The sequence below is a fragment of the Musca autumnalis genome, unplaced genomic scaffold (assembly GCF_047663935.1).
Source record: "Musca autumnalis isolate F117 unplaced genomic scaffold, ASM4766393v1 scaffold_5, whole genome shotgun sequence".
Lineage (NCBI taxonomy): Eukaryota > Metazoa > Arthropoda > Insecta > Diptera > Muscidae > Musca > Musca autumnalis.
The window spans coordinates 8,517,912-8,535,592 of record NW_027412088.1 but is presented as its reverse complement, the minus strand read 5'-3'; the positions used below and the strand labels follow the sequence as shown (position 1 = coordinate 8,535,592).

The 17,681-nt window shown below is 37.0% G+C and overlaps 1 protein-coding gene across 3 annotated transcripts in view; it reads left to right on the top strand.

Moving 5' to 3' along the window:
- LOC141387106 (epidermal growth factor receptor-like) overlaps positions 1 to 15,184 on the top strand; it is a 159,787-nt gene extending 144,603 nt beyond the window's left edge. For all 3 annotated transcript variants that reach the window (XM_073956247.1, XM_073956246.1, XM_073956245.1), the window contains 4 exons: positions 9,959 to 10,181; positions 10,256 to 11,439; positions 11,516 to 11,648; positions 11,714 to 15,184. In XM_073956247.1, coding sequence (XP_073812348.1) covers positions 9,959 to 10,181; positions 10,256 to 11,439; positions 11,516 to 11,648; positions 11,714 to 14,156 — 3,983 coding nt within the window. In that variant the 3' untranslated portion in view covers positions 14,157 to 15,184. The remainder of the gene's footprint in view (positions 1 to 9,958; positions 10,182 to 10,255; positions 11,440 to 11,515; positions 11,649 to 11,713) is intronic.
- The last annotated feature ends 2,497 nt before the right edge of the window (positions 15,185 to 17,681 follow it).

Genomic DNA, 17,681 nt, shown 5'->3' with positions numbered 1-17,681 from the left:
CATCATACATACAAAACTACAACAGCAACAACAACAACATTTTCTTAAAAAAAAAACACAGAAAACCGGTAAAGTAAGTCAAACTGAGGGCATTCATACAGACACTCGTTGCCGCCGTCATAGTGGTCTTCGTTGCTGTGGAACGAATGAAATATCCATGATCCATGGTGTGTAGTGGTCAGCTAAATAGGGAAATGGACTAACAAACAAATTTACAATTGAGGAAATTTTATTTGTAGATGATCTCTAAAGAAGGGTTTACTTGGGATCTGTAAAGGACAGTTTTTGTAAAGAAGATTTTTAAAGGGTAATTTATGTGTAGAATGTCACTAAAGCGGTATTTTTGTATCGAATATCTCTTAAGGGTCTTCTGGTTTATAGAAAACCTCTAAAAAATAGAAGCCCTCTGGAATGCCATCCATACATAGAAGGGTTTTTAAGAACCTGCTTTGTATAGAAGACCATTAAAGGTTCTGTTATGTATGGAAGATCTGTAAATTGTTTTCTATGTACTCAAGTCCTGACAAGAGTCTTCTATATACAGATGACCTCTGAGAGGTGTTCAATGCGTGTAAGGGATCAATACGCAGACGCAATTTATGCCCGTGAATAGCTGAACACCTCTAGTACACAATCGGTTGTTGTTGTAGCAGCCTGGGTTGGCATTTGCTGGCCGAAACACTATGGTTTCGGGTCAATCCAGTACGTTAGAACACGCTGCCGTGGGATTTACACAATCGGTGATATGCTCAGCTGCTTGCGGGCAGAGGAAATTATGTCTGTTTTGGCTTCCCAAAAGGCCTTCTCTCTGTAGGGGTCCTCTATAGGGTATTTTATGTATAGAAGAAATCTTATGGGTCTTCGACTCTATAGAATACTTCTAGTGCACCTTCCTTGTTAACAAGCCTCTAAAGTGCCTTCAATGTATAGAAGAGCCCTTGTTGGTCCGCTTCGTATACCTCTAAATAGTCGTCACTGTATAGAAGTCCTGATAGGAGCCTTCTCAATGAATTTGACAACCCAAAGGCGTATACAGGAATCTTCTAAAGGATATCCTTGTGAAGGCCTCTAAAGACTTTTTATCACTAGAAGTCCTCTTAAAGCTCTTCTATACATAGACGGCCTCTACAGAGTTTGCTACGTATAGAAGACCTCCAAGGGCCTTCTTTCCATAGAAGACCCCCAACGAATATTCTATATATGAAAGACGTCTTCTTTTATGCATAATATACCACATAAAGGGGAATAATAGAGTTTGGTTACCTAGTTCCCAGTTCACTGTAATAGTTCCAAAACGTATGAGTAACGTCGTAAAATCTAAGATGTGATATTACGTATACCTTGTTTGTTCATACAAATGTTGTGGGCCATTAGGACTACCATTACTCAATAATAAGTTTATCTTCTTTTATCCTTCAACCAATTCGAAGGTGCAATTATATGGTATGTTTTTCTCCCTACCCGTCTGTCCGTCTATATCTCCATTTGTAGTTCTCTTCTCATCTTCTTGGTCAATTGTTGTATAGGTAAACATGTTTGAGGCAGAATATTTTTGTAAAACAACAACATCAACAATACAAACGAAAGGCGATAAAGAACCAAACGAAGAAGAAGTGAAGCAAAACAACAAGAACAACATAATGATAACAACAACATAACACAAAGATTTGTTCAAAGTTAAAAAAGAACAGCATTATACAATTGTTTTGTTTGTTGCAGCCGACAACACAGCAACTGAAGCTGGGCTATAGCTGAAGATGGCTAATCTAGGCAACACGGCTGCCGCTGTTGGAAATTATATGCAATCGTTGGCATTTTAACAGAGCAGAACCATCAGCCTAAGCATTCAACAGTAAAATCAGGCATTTTAACACCACCACCAACACCATCATTATGACGATAATGTTCATGGGCCCCAAACCACATTATCATCATCATGATGATGATGTTTGCTTGGGTGATATAAGAGGAATTTCTGGATATGGTTTGGCTGCTACTTTTTTATTTTCTTCTTGTTTTTGTACAACAAATTGAAAGAAAGTTTCTTTTTCTACCACACAGAACATTATGATTGGTACACCCCTTAAGCCATGTAAAACCAGCTAGAGCTGTTAAGGCCATCAATCATTTACTGGGCTAAACAAATTTGTGGCGTCTTTCGGGTTTTTTTTTCAATCGAAGTTTGTTGCTTAAGTCTTTTGTTTTATAATGAGTGCGAACACTCATTTATAGGGGGCCCTAAGCCAAACTCCTTTTTTTTTGCTACTCCATGGCTGCATTCTTTAACTTCTTCTTGCTGATGTTGTTGTTGTTGCTGTTTCTCTTACATTTTCCGATTAATCAAAAAGTAACGAGATTTTATTGTAAAATCACACAAAAAATTAACGATTGGAGTGGGAATGAAATCTTGGCATTACCCAGCATTTAATGTTAAAGTCGTGTCCAAGCAGTTGCTGTTGTTGTTGTTTTTGTATTGGATCTCACATTGGCCTTTCCATGATTATTATAAAAATTGTTTGCCTTATATAGAATCCTGTAAGAAAGACCTTTTTGTATTGGAGGTAACACAAAAAATTGCTTTGTTTTTACTGTTCACTTAAGTGTCTCTTGTGCAAGGTTTGATGGCCGGCTCGGCTTCTTTTGTCTTTCGGGCAAAAGGTTTTTCTCTGTGACTGTGTGATTGTTAAGAAAAAATGCGAGAAAATAAACAGAAATTCTGTTGGAATTTTTTGTCGCATTTGTTTGTTCTGTTTGCTTAACTGCCAAAGATGAACATGAAACAAGAATTCCGAAATATTTTGTTAAAACAAGAAATTCAATAATTTCCAAATAAGCTGAAAAGCAGACAAAAAAATAATACTTTTTTTGGTTTGCCACAAACAAAAGAATGAGGCAATTTTGTTAAGCAATTCATTTTTGGGTAAATTTCAGCGGAATTGTATCTTTTGCCAGAGATGTTTTGAATTTTATTTGAAATATTTTAGCTTTATTGGAAATCAAACAATTAGTGTAGAAAATTGTTTTCATAAATTGCCTGGAAATAAATTCTTTCAGAAATATCATTCCCAGGGTTGATGAGATAAATGATAAATGTTTTTTTTTTTTTTTTTTTTTGGTTGTATGAATCTCCACATTTTCACTCATGCACTTGCCGCCCATTTGTTTCCCTTAGCTAATGTCAACCCACGAACCATTATTAGGAAAACCCCCATTACCCTAAATGTCATCATAAAAATCCATGTTTCTGATTATTATTTTCCACGTGGGTGTTAATTAATGATTTCTTTTGGCAGATGGCACACTTTTGTCTGGGCGGCGTTAGACACGCCAGTCACTCATTGCCGTTATCATTAATGACACCCACTTCTACAATGGCCAAGAGGCCGTCTGCCAACGCCTTCCTAACATGAAAGCACACACCGTAATGAAGATGTTACAAAAACCCTATGGCGGCAGACCTTTTCCGTTTCCGTTGATTTGCATATCTTTGGCAAACACAAAGACAAAATTCAACTCATAAATAACTAATTAAAAAACATTTATAATTTTTATTTAACTTTTATCAATGAAGCTGACTAATTTTTTAAAGCAACCAGAAAAAAATGCGTGGTAATTTTAGTATAATTTCAGAGAAAAAAAATTATTGAAAATTATCATGAGAGAGGCATAATGTTTAGCTGTTGGTTTTTTATTTCTTTGTGATGTTTTGCTTTTTGTTTTTATTTTTTTGCGTAGGATGCTAATTATTGTTTACCACCAACATTATTTTTATTTCTTTCGTTTTGGTTTCATTTGCTTACGTTTTTTTCTGTTTTTTTTTATTATTATTTCTGTGTCAGCAGCGTGTTTCATTTTATTTATCTCTTTCTTTGTCCAGCCCACTTATTTGTTGACAATTAACTGTAGTGATCGGGGTTTGAGGCAATGGCAAAATTACCAAACCCCCTTTCGCAGAGATGTTAATGGATGTTTTTAATAAAAAGTTAATATTTTTTCCTAAAATCCTTAAATTTCATTCGATTCATTGAAATAAACAAAAGACTTAAGCAACAAACATGATTGCCAGTGTGAAAGTTGTAATTCTCTTTGAAAACGTTCAATGAGAGAGAGGGAGATAAGGCTGGCGATAATAAGTGTTTTGTTTATTATCGCCTTATTAAACAAAAGACTTAAGAAACAAACTTTGGGCATTTGTGATATAATTGTCTTATGTTCTCTCATAGAGATAAAACAATAGCTTTGTTCCCGTACTTTTTAATAGTAAAACTCGTAAAAGAGAGAAAGAGAGAAAAATTGTTGATACACAAAAGTTTTTTTCAAAATGTTCGGGAACGCAAAAAATTTAAAAAACGTCAAAAAAGCTGGAACAAATGTCAAAGTCGGCGTACCAGCCAATCAGACGCCGGCATCCATGTTACTATTTTTTACACGCTCAAATTTGTCGAGCAAAAAGTTTTTAAAGAGAGCGTCATTCAGCGCCATTTCTGTTTAAAGAGAAGTGAACATTTTACAACTTTTTTGTGTACGGGAACGGGTTTTCGGGTAAAATGTCTAAAAGTCGAAAAAATTTAAAAAAAAAATTGAACAAAGCTAATGTGTTATCTTAGAGAGGTTAACATAAAAAGTCAATAGATTTTAAAATTATCACAGAGAGAGAGACAGAGAGATTGTCAGATCAGATTGCAATAATGTATTTGCTTTCGAGAAAAAATTACAGAGACAGACAAAAATAACGGAACTCAGAATATTTTCTACTATTCTCAGACAATAAAACAAACTCTTCGAGTAGGGATAAATTTAAAGGAGTTAAATTTTGGTGAGAGCAGTTTACTCTCTCTCTCTCTCTGAATATGAGAATCGTATTACACATATCACACTCCCATATGGACAGAAGACTTAAGCAACAAACTTAAAAAAAGAGAGGTGAATAAAAGACTTAAGAAGCAAGTGTGACTTTTATTGCAGTCCATGCAATGAAGAGCTAAAAAAGACTTAAGACACAAACACGAACTAATTTTTTAGCACAAGGAGATTGCTAGTAAGAGATAATTACAAAATCATGGTCAAGAGATTCAAGCAACAAACTTTTTTTTCTAAACGAGCATACATAAGAGAGAGGAAGAGAGATAAATAAAAGACTTAAGAAAGAAACGGGTAGTTATTTGGAGCTGTTTAGAGACAGCTAATTTTAAACTGCAAATAAAAAGTAATACATATTGATCCGCTTGTGAGTATCCTAATTTGTTAAACCAAAAAATAGAAACGGAACAGCTCTCATTTATAATTTTTATTCAGAATAACAAAAGACTTAGGAGACAAACTTGATTTTAAGATGAGACTACCACAAACAGAGAAAGATTTTGTGGGATTATTTTGTGGAGCATAGCGAAATGATTTAAGGAGAAATTAACAAATTGTGTTTTTCTTAAATTTCGAAATTATGTACATATTTTTTTTTAAAATTTTTATACCCTACATCATTGTGTGGAGAGGGTATTATAAGTTGTATTTGCCTAAAAAGTTTGTAACGCATCGAAATAATGGTCGTAGACCCATACTTATATATACCAAAATGATTGTCTCGACGAGCTGAAACGATCTGGCTATGTGTCCGTCTGTCCATCTAAACCTTGTAATCACGCAATAGGTCACAATGTTTGAGTGTTGATGAGTGTCCCGGAGGGTAAGCAGCCTATTCATTTCGGTGATGGTCGGATAATATTTAGGGGTCGGAATGGGCAAAAAACTTATTTGGGGAAAAAATCAACGTTTTTTTAAAAGCAAATATCTCAGTATCCATAATGGGTATACCAAAAAACCTATCAATGAAAGTAGAAAATATCACTTTTCTAACTATGTAAAGGAGGTTCTTGTAGGTGGTCAAACAACGAAGATATCGCAATAGCCGCAAACTAAACCCAACTTTTCATTTTCGCGATTTTAGTTATAATGACAAATATCACAGCTTTGGTTCGCGATTTTCCAAAATCAATGTCTGTCTATAAAAGTAGAAAATCCCATCTTTACAATGATGTAAAGTAGGTTGACGTAGGTTGTCAAATAACGGAGATATCGCAATAGTCGGTAATACATCCCATTTTCCATTTTTTTTTTTTGTAATCACGCTACAGGTCGCAGTTTTGATTGGATCGTCACGAAATTTTGGGTGTTAATGGGGGTCCTACAGAGAAAAAAACCTATTGAGTTTGGTAATGGTCGGATATTATTCAGGGGTCGGAATTTGAAAAAAAAAAACTTATTTGGAGAAAAGGCCAACTTTTTATTTCAAAGCGAATATCTCTCTTCTGTAAGAGGTATATCGAAAGCAAAACCTGGCAAGGAAAGTAGAAAATGTCACCTTTACAACGATGTGAAGTAGGCTCTCATAGGTGGTCAAACATCAGAGATATCGCAATAGTCGGTAATGCATCCCTTTTTCCATTTTTTGTGTAATCACACTACAGGTCGGAATTTTGATCGGATCCCCACGAAATTTTGGGGGTTGATGGGGGTCTCACAGAGAAAGAAGCCTATTGCTGGTTAGCGTACATCCCAATTTGTATTAATGAAGACATTCAGAACAAAGGCGCTAAGATATCCCAATTTTAATATTTTGAATTTTACCAGTCAAAAGCTTATGCACAGGGGTAGTGGTGTAGGGTATCACATAGTCGGCCCCGACCCGACTATAGCCTTGGCTCACTTGTTTAAACATAAATTCAATTTAAGTTCGCCCCTAAAATAAACTATTAGAAAGTATTGACAAAAATGTGTCAGATGTCGCAGTTTCGAAGTCTTTGGTGAAGTTTAATTAATTGTACCTCCAAATGTCCTCCAGAACTTTCATATGTCATCTATCAGGCTCAGGGTACATATTGTTCTTCTGTGGCAATGAAGGAATCTTAAACTGGTGGTCGCTGTTTATAAATAAATTTTCCTTTTCCGGTTTTAGGCCATGTTTGTTACCAGAAAACCAAAGCAAACATCAAGGCTCTAAAAGTTGTCAGGCTGAGAAGATTTTAAGCCATTGCGGCCATTAAAAAGGTGGTGTTCTGGGTAAGGGTGCTTTTGGCCGGGTCTTCAAAGGCATTTGGGTACCCGAGGGCGAATATGTCAAGATAACAGTAGCCATCAAAGAGCTGTTGAAATCCATAGGAGCAGAATCAAGTGAAGAGTTTTTGCGCGAATCATATAGCATGGCTTCGGTGGAACATCCTAATCTCTTGAAGCTGCTGGCTGTTTCTTTGACTTCCGAAATGATGTTGATTACCCAACTTATACCCTTAGGTTGCCTGCTGGATTATGTGCGCAATAATCACGATAAAATCGGTTCCAAGACTTTGTTCAATGCGTCAACCAAAATTGACATGTCTTGGAATTAATAGCATGCATAATTTTGCTCATCATTCGCTCAAAAAGTTCTATAATTTTGATAAATTACTAAATTGAAATTTTGTCATTTTTATTTCGCTTTCAAAGAACATAAAATTTTAAATACATTTTCCCTCCAAAACAAACATTTGTTATTCATCATCACCTTCACCACATTCATCTCCATTCCTAGAATTAATTTTAAGTTTATCTTTAAAAAAAATCTAGTTGGTAATTAAAAGCAACCGGTTCCTTTTACTACTGAACTGAACTTAATTGAAATTTATAATGGTTTGATTTGTGAAACAAATTCCAAATCTTTGTTTTTCTACTTCATGCTAAGGTTTTAATTTTAACCTTTCCACATGAAACCAAAAACACAAACGCCTACTTCATTTGGGGTACCTACACCTTTTTGGAGTTGTTGTTGTTGTTGTGGTCGTGTTGTTATGCATAATTTGTTGTTATTGATGGAAGCATTGGACACACTTGCTCTCTCCCAAAAAAAAAGACACACAAAAATAACTTCAGCCCACCTTCTTTAAAATTTGTTACAATTTCAAATCATAAAAAATCGAATTACCTTCAAAACCTGCCTGCCGTAGAGTGCATTTTTAATTAATCAAATAAATTAGAATTTCGTAGGGAGTTGTTATGAAACCACCACAAGCAACAAAAAATGCAACACCTACTTACATATGTGGTGAAATCGAACACACAAAAATTAAAGACCATTAATTTGTGTTAAATTAGTGGGTGGTATCGGTTTTTGGAGGAAATATTTTTCGTTGAAAACATTACTTAATAATAGACTTTCTCCATTGCCAAACTTTCGGCAAATATCTAAAGCTATTAATTTGTGAGCAAAATGAAAAATGTTGCAAAAATTGTTATTGAAAAATCATTAATTTAAATTAAGGGTGTTGAAAACAAATTTAGCAGCAGGGCAACTACTTCAGCACAAGTAAAATGGTGTGATTTTATTTTGTTAAAAATAAATTTTGTTTTTTTACAAAAAAAGAAAGAAAAAAATCGCCGATCCTCTCAAAAAATAAATGTAGAAATTTTAGATTAAAATTAATTTTTTTTTTAAATTGATTTCTCTTTGGAAATCGAGCTTTATGATCAATAATGCATCTGAAAAATTTTATTTATTTTATTTATTTATTTTAAATTTGTATGTATAACTAATGTTTTTTATTGGTCCCAGATATTGGCCACTTGATTAAAACAAAAGACTTAAGCAACAAACCCCATTTTGTGGCCATTAACCATCAAATTTTGATTAAATACAAGTAATAATTCTGGAAAGCAATAAACAACAGCTTAGTTTAAAATAAAAACCGAACAGAAACTACTTTTCTAAGTTTTCTATATTTTTATGTCATTTCATTGTTTTATCTCAAAAATTCACACATGTTTTTTTATTATTATATTTTTTCAAAAGACTCCTAAATAATGATCTAGAAAATCCGCAAATTATAAACAGTTAAAATCATTTATTTTAGCGTAAATTTAAAATTCCAAATTTTAGTGATACGCTACCTAAGAATTGCCAAAACATGGCGATTAAAGTTCGATATAAAAATTTTACCGTTTAAACGTTTTGTGTAAGCAAAACAAAGGCTCTTTCTCATTTCAAAAGAATTATTACAAATAAAAAAGTTTATTTTTATTTCTATTAATAGTCCATTAAAATGACATTCAATTTCATTAGTTTTTCCTAGAAACAATATTTTAAATTAATATTCTTTATTTCTGTCTCAACATTTTGCTAATTTCTCAGAGACGTCGCGCTGACTGACTGACTCTCCTTTTTGAAAGTTAATATGGCAAAAACAACAACAAAAATGCACAACAAAATGCTGCACCTATTTTTTTGTTAACATGAAGCTTAGGAACTCTCTTAACTGACAATTGTCAAATGAAACTTAAAGTGTAATGGAAAGAAACAAAAAACAACAACAACTGACAGTAAACACACACATAAATCTTACAGCTTAACTGGCAGATTTAATGGGCAGCTAATAAAAGCAAAGTTAAATTCTTTGAAATAAAAAACAAAAAACAAGTCAAGAAATCTACACACACATACATGAGAACTCTACTCTCTTTCTCTCTCAGTGGCTATTTTGTCTATTTACAAATATCTATGGCTCTATCTATGCTAAACTTGGCTTAACTTAAATCATTACTATCTATGGAGAGTATCCGCGATAGAGAGATACGCTCTCTCTTCTCTAGTTCCCAGTCTTTGTTTTGTATACAATCAAGGCAGCAAAGAAAAAAAGAAAAAAAGCAACAGAAGTTCTGACCATATTTAGTAATTGAGCAAGAAGTAAACAAAAAGCAACAACAACAACTAGAATGCATAGATAAATCCGGTCTCCAATAACAAAACATCATCATCGTCATGATCATCGCCACCGTCATCGCCTGCAGCATCCAAGCGTAGCCTAACCTTTTAAGGTCATACATTTTGGTAGGAGCTTAAGGCGCCTTTTTTAATAGCTCAATTTGTTTTTTATTTCTTCTTTTTAATAAAATGTTATTAATTTTCTTTCTTTTCCCTTTGTTTTCATTTTAGTTTGTATTGGTACCAAATCCCGCTTATCCGTGCCTTCAAATCGTGAACATCATTATCGCAATCTAAGGGATCGTTACAATAACTGCACCTATGTGGATGGCAACCTGGAATTGACATGGCTGCAGGATCCCAATTTGGATTTGAGTTTTTTGGAAAACATACGAGAAGTCACCGGTTATATATTGATCAGTCATGTGGACATTAGACAAGTTGTGTTTCCAAGGTAAGTTTCCACACACATTCAAGTTTCCACATCATAAGCTACAAAACTAATTTCTGTAATTTTCTCCTTTGTAGACTCCAAATCATACGCGGTCGCACCCTATTCAATCTCAATGTCCAGGATGAACAATTCGCCCTGTTTGTGACCTATTCGAAAACCTTTTCCCTGGAAATGCCTGCCTTGCGTGACATCCTACAGGGTTCTGTGGGCTTCTTTAACAACTTCAATCTGTGTCACATCAAGACCTTGGACTGGAATGAAATAATTTCGGGACCTCCAGACAAGTACAAGTATCATCATGTCTACAACTTTACCGTGCCCGAGCGACAATGTCCCAAATGCCACGAGTCTTGCGAAGGTGGTTGTTGGGGCGAAGGACCCCATAATTGCCAGAAATTTAGTAAAATCAATTGTTCACCCCAGTGTGCCCAGGGTAGATGTTTTGGCCCCAGGCCACGTGAATGTTGCCATTTGTTTTGTGCCGGTGGCTGTACAGGACCAACGCAAAAAGAATGCATAGCCTGCAAAAATTTCTATGATGATGGCGTGTGCAAAGAAGAATGTCCACCCATGCAGAAATACAATCCCACCAACTACCTTTGGGAAGCCAATCCTGAGGGAAAATATGCCTATGGTGCCACCTGTGTCAAGGAGTGTCCCGAACATTTACTCAAAGACAATGGAGCCTGTGTTCGCAGCTGTCCTGTCTACAAAATGGCCAAAGATGGTGAATGCATACCCTGTAATGGACCATGTCCGAAAACTTGTCCTGGCCATCCCGTCTTGCATTCCGGCAACATCGACTCCTACAAGGGTTGCACTGTCATTGAGGGATCCATTCGAGTACTCGACCAAACCTTTTCAGGATATCAAGATATTTACAAAAACTACACTTTGGGTCCCCGCTTCATTGCCATGCACCCTGATCGCATGGAAGTATTTTCCACAGTTAAGGAAATCACCGGTTACCTGGACATTGAGGGGGTACATCCGGATTTCAAAAATCTTTCATATTTCCGTAACCTGGAGGTGATACATGGACGCCAGCTGATGGAAAGTTATTTTGCCTCCTTGTCCATTGTCAAGTCTTCGTTGCAAAGTTTGGAATTGAAGTCCTTGAAGAGAATCAATGCTGGTTCTGTGGTCATTCAACACAACGACAAAATTTGCTATGTCAACGACATTGATTGGACAAAGCTGCAGAAATCCGGGGAACACGGATTTGTGGTGGAACAGAATCGCAACAAGGAAGATTGCAGTAAGTACAGAACCCTACTCCTTCTTGGGCCTAATAATAACTAACCACTCTATCTCTCTCTATTTCTCTCCTACAGAAAAAGATGGCTTTGTTTGTTCGGATCAATGTAACAGCTCAGGTTGTTGGGGTTCTGGTCCAGATCAATGTTTGGAATGTAAAAACTTTGAATTCAATGGCACCTGTATAGCCGATTGTCGTAATATAACAAAGTAAGTTGGAACATCAAAACCACCATAAAAATGCAAACTAATTTCCCTCCCCTTTTCCCTTGCAGCGCTTACCAATTCGACGACAAGACCTGTAAACAATGTCATCCAGAATGTCGTACATGTTCGGGCCCTGATGCCGAGCACTGTGAAGAATGTGTCCATGTGCGTGACGAGAATCGTTGTGTCACCGTCTGCCCCGAGAATAAGTATTCCGAATACGGTGTTTGCCGTACCTGCGATCCCACCTGTGAAGGCTGCACCGGTCCCAAGAATACCATTGGTCCCGGCGGCTGCAAGACATGCAATTTGGCCATTATCAACTCGGATGGTGACATTGAAAAATGTTTAATGAAAAACGATAAATGCCCCGACGGCTACTACTGGGAATATGTCAATCCTCGGGAACAAGGCACACTCAAACCGTTGGCCGGTAAAGCCATATGTCGCAAATGCCACCCACGTTGTAAGCTGTGCAGTGGTTATGGTTTCCATGAACAGGTGTGTCAAAAATGTGCCGGCTATAAGCGTGGCGAGCAGTGTGATGATGAATGCCCCACCGATCATTATGCCGACGAGGAGAATCGTGAATGTTTTATGTGTCATCCTGAGTGTAAGGGCTGTACTGGACCTGGAGCTGATGAGTGTTTGGCTTGTCGCAGTTTCAAAATCTTTGGTGAAGGTGATCCCTATGATAACTCCACTATTTTCAACTGTACCTCCAAATGTCCTCCAGAACTGCCACATGTCATCTATCAGGCTCCTCACCTGGGTACCTATTGTTCTTCGGTGCCCATGAAGGGTTCAAAACTTGTGGCCGCTGTGGATAACTACATCTTCCTCATCATAGCCGTAGTGGCTTTGGTAGTGGTTTTGGGTACGCTTAGCGTGGTTACCTATGTTTGTCGCCAAAAAACCAAAGCAAAGACAGAGGCTGTTAAAATGACCATGGTTTTGTCAGGCTGCGAAGATTCTGAACCGTTGCGGCCATCAAATATTGGAGCAAATCTCTCGAAACTGCGCATTGTCAAGGAAGCTGAGTTGAGAAAAGGTGGTGTCTTGGGTATGGGTGCTTTTGGCCGGGTCTTCAAAGGTGTGTGGGTTCCCGAGGGCGAAAATGTCAAGATACCAGTAGCCATCAAGGAGCTGTTGAAATCATCAGGAGCCGAATCAAGTGAAGAGTTTTTGCGTGAAGCATATATCATGGCTTCGGTGGAACATCCTAATCTCTTGAAGCTGCTGGCTGTTTGCTTGACTTCCCAAATGATGCTGATTACCCAACTGATGCCCTTGGGTTGCCTGCTGGATTATGTACGCAATAATCGCGATAAGATCGGTTCCAAGGCTTTGCTCAATTGGTCAACCCAGATTGCCAAAGGCATGTCTTACTTGGAGGAGAAACGTTTGGTCCATCGAGATTTGGCGGCACGTAACGTTCTCGTCCAGACTCCCTCGTGTGTGAAGATCACCGATTTTGGTTTGGCCAAGTTGCTGAACAACGACTCCAATGAATATAAGGCGGCTGGTGGTAAAATGCCCATCAAATGGTTGGCCTTGGAGTGTATTCGCCACCGGGTGTTCACCAGCAAATCAGATGTTTGGGCCTTTGGTGTCACAATTTGGGAATTGTTGACATTTGGCCAAAGACCCCATGAAAATATACCCGCCAAAGATATACCCGATCTCATTGAAGTTGGTTTGAAATTGGAACAGCCAGAAATCTGTTCTCTGGACATCTACTGTACCCTGCTGTCTTGTTGGCATTTGGATGCTGAGATGAGACCTTCATTCAAACAGCTGGTGAATGTATTTGCTGAATTTGCCCGTGACCCTGGTCGTTATTTGGCCATACCTGGTGACAAATTTACCCGTCTACCAGCCTATACCAGTCAAGATGAGAAGGATTTGATACGTAAACTGGCTCCCAGTTTTGAGGGCAGTGAAGGCATGGTGGAACCCGATGACTACTTGCAACCCAAGGCTGCTCCTGGTAGCCACAATCAAGAAGGTTCCGAAGATGTGCCCAAGCTGAATCGGTATTGTAAAGATCCCATGAACAAGAACTCTTCCAATGAAAGTGATGAAACCGATTCCAATGCCCGAGAGGTGGGTGTGGGAGATTTACGTTTGGAACTGCCCGTCGACGAAGATGACTACCTTATGCCCACTTGCCAAATCAGCTCACAAACCACACTCAACAATAATAATGTAACCACCAGTAATGCCATGACAGGGGCACCTGGAGGTTATATGGATCTCATTGGAGTGCCGGCCAGCGTAGATAATCCTGAATATTTGCTCAACACCTCGGCAAATTTAAATGGTCAAGATGCACCAATACCCACCCAAACACTAGGTATACCCGTGATGGTAACAAGGCCTCCCAATCCGGGGCCCACAATGTTGGACATACCAGTAACGCCATCAGAACCCACAAGTTCCGACCATGAATACTACAATGATACACAAAGAGAGTTACAGCCTTTGCACAGAAACGAAACAAGGGTATGATACGACGCGGAAACAGGGTTAGGACTCTGAACCACCACCACTGCCCTTGAGAATAGTTAGCGACAAATTCTTGCCTTAGGGTTAAAAAACTAAATCGATTAAGTGCCTTAAACAAATTGTCTTTCCAAACAAATGCAAAAAAGAAACCAGAAATCTTCCTAACTGTAAATAGAACAAATTTTTGTTAAGAGAAAATGCCAAGACAAGTTCAGCTTGGCACCACTCCGACTGCATGTAATGTCAACAATTGAATTCAAACCTTAAACGTGCCTCCATTTATATATAAATAATTTTCATATTTAAGTTAGTGGTTTAAGTAAATATTTATTTAAAAGTTGAATATAGTTTTCTGTATAATATAGCATAAAGAAAGAAAGCCACCCAAAATACACACACAATAGCTATATTAAGTACTTACATAATCTAAAAAAATCTTTACAAAATTTCGAAAATTCTACGATCCAGACAAATCTTTAAACGAAAATTGTTTCTACTTCTTCATAGCCAAATGATACCACTTTGAAATGGTAACACCCTTTATTATGTTTCAACACCTCCTTCTAAGCACTTTCTCTTTATGTAGTTTCTAAGTTCTAGTTATTAAAATCGAACTGTGATAACCTTTAGCAAATAAGATTCACTTTAATATTCATTATGACACAAAAAAACCGAAAAACAAACAAAACAAATGCAAAACAAACTAAACCTATAAATTGTAAGTAGAAATTTAAATATTTTATACATATATTTTTATCTGTACACAAAAACAAATATTCAACATCCCTAGAAACGAACAAGAAAATTTTAAAAATTTATTTTCTTAGAAAAAGAAAAGTGGAATTGTTTTTACAATTACTAATAAATTTTTGTTTTTGAAAATACAAACGACAAAAGGAAAAGTGAAGAAAGCATGAGTGCCATTATTTTTTTAATTAGCAAGACAAACAAACTCAACTACTGATATTCTTAATCCCCCTTCCCACTCTTTCGTTAGAAAATTCTGATTTCGGCACAATTGCAATACAAAATCCCTCCTCACTAACTCCCCCTCCACATCGAACGATTATATGATAGCACCTTTAAATAGCTTTCCAGTTTTTTATTCACAAAAAAGAAAGAAAAAACAAAAAACGAACTATATTTGCAATAATCGAATATGATGTACTATATATTTATGTATTGTGTGTATATTTTATTTTATTTGTAACAATTTAAAATATATATGTTTATTTATATATATAAATGTGTAAAGAAAAAAAGAATCAAATTGTTTTTTATATAAATATGATCTAATTAATGTTTAATGTTATTATGTAAAGTTGATATAAATATTTTTACCAATACATATGTATATATGTATGTACATTGTATTAAGAAAAATAAAACAATTATTAAAAAAATATACAAACGTTTTCTTTTTATTTATTGTTATTATGGGTGCCACCGTGGTGCAATGGTATGCACGCCCGCCTTGCACGCAGAAGGTCAGTGGTTCGATTCCCCGGCCAGGCAACATCAAACATTTTTCAACGGTGGCAAAATACCCCTCAGTAATGTTGGCGACATTTCCTGAGTATTTCAGCCTTGAAAAACTTCTCTACAAGTGGTGTCTTAAGGCACGCCGTTCGGACTCGGCAATAAACAGTAGGTCCCATATCATTGAGCTAATAAGAATCGGGGTGCACTCATTGATATGAGAGAAGTCTCCCTTGTCCCGTATGGGATGTTGTGGAACAATGTTTGTTTTGTTATTATTTTATTTATTTATATATATAGCGAATTGGGATTTTGTTGGACATCCAACCAATATGTTAAGATTGTTTCGCTGGTGGTTATTCAGTTAATCAAACATTACGGATACAAACGAAGGCTTTTTTCCTTCATGAATTCTTCAGAAGATTAATAGATTGGTCTTAAAAAGCAAAGACGTCGGCAACGTCGTCTGTTGGTTGGCGTGGACACAGATACAAACCTCAACCTCTTATTATAACGAATGTCATTATTACATTTTTACAGTGTTTTTTTAATTAGCTTTTTAATTCATTTATTTAATTTTTATTTACAAAACTAAAAAAACGCGGATATATGTAGGTATTGAAAAGAGGCATTGACATACTTACTTACTTAGCTGGCCCATTACAGAACATTTGTTCCATAGGCCGTACTAAGAAAATATCTCCAATTCTCTCTATTTGTTGGTTCACACTCTGGAATACCGCGCCTTTTCATCTCTTCATCCACTTGTTTGCGCCATCTATTCCTTGGCATGTCAATTCTGCGTGCACCGCCAAGCGGTTCGTATTTATACGCCTTTTTAGCGGGTTCATCTTCGCCCATTCTTATGATATGACCTAGCCAACGCAATCACTGCATCTCGATACGTTTAACAATATTGATGTCGTTGTATATTCACCTTCAACGCAGATTGGTCCGTAGATCTTTCGAATATTTTTTTCTCTCAAACACACCGAGCACTGCCATGTCTGCTTGCGCAAGTACCCAGGCTTCGTGGCTTTGTTTTTAAACTGCTTACTTAAACCGAAGTAGCATCTGTTGGCCAATACAATTCTTCTTTTTATTTAACAACTGATGTCGTTTGTTGTGTTTACGGAGGTGCCGAGGTAGACGAAGTCTTTTACTACCTAAAAATTATAGGGACCAACTTCCACGCATTGCGCGTCGACACCATCAACTTGGTCTTCTTACCATTTACCGCCAGACCCACTTTAGAAGATTCTCCTTCGACCTTCATAAAGGTATCAGTAACTTCTTTTACTGATCGTCCCATGATATCTATATCATCAGCATAAGCAACTAGCATGTGGCTATTGGTGTAGATTGTGCCACTTCTTTTGACGTTTTCGTCTTGTAATACCTTTTCCAGCAGGATGTTGAAGAGATCACACGAAAGGCTGTCTCCTTGTCTTTTGGTACAAAACTCTTCGGAGAGGTTATTTTCTATTTTAACTGAGGATCTCGTGTCAGTTAAAGTCATTTTACAAAGCCGGATAAGCTTTGTCGAGATACCTAATTCAGACATGGTTTGGAATACCTTTGAACGCAACGGGCAGTCGAAGGCTGCTTTATAATCGACAAAAAGGTGGTACGTGTCGATCTGTATCTCTTGGGTCTTCTCCAGGATTTGCCGCAGGGTAAATATCTGGTCAATGGTGGACTTGCCAAGTTTAAAGCCGCATTGGTATAGTCCAATTACCTCGTTGACCATAGACTTTAGTCGTTCGCACAATATCCCTGACACGATCTTGTAGGCAATAGGGAGTATACTTATGCCTCTATAGTTAGAGCATACAGTCTTATCTCCTTTCTTGTGGACGGGGCAAAGGATACTCAGGTTCAAATCGTCGGGTACTCGTTCTTCCTGCCAGATGGTGCTAACTAGCTGATGAACAGCTCGGCTGGCCATCGGCTCCTGCTGTCTTATTATTCTTCATCCGATTTATTGCTGTCTTTACCTCATCTTGGCTGGGCGGTATACATTCAATACCATCTTCTGGGATTGGGTCT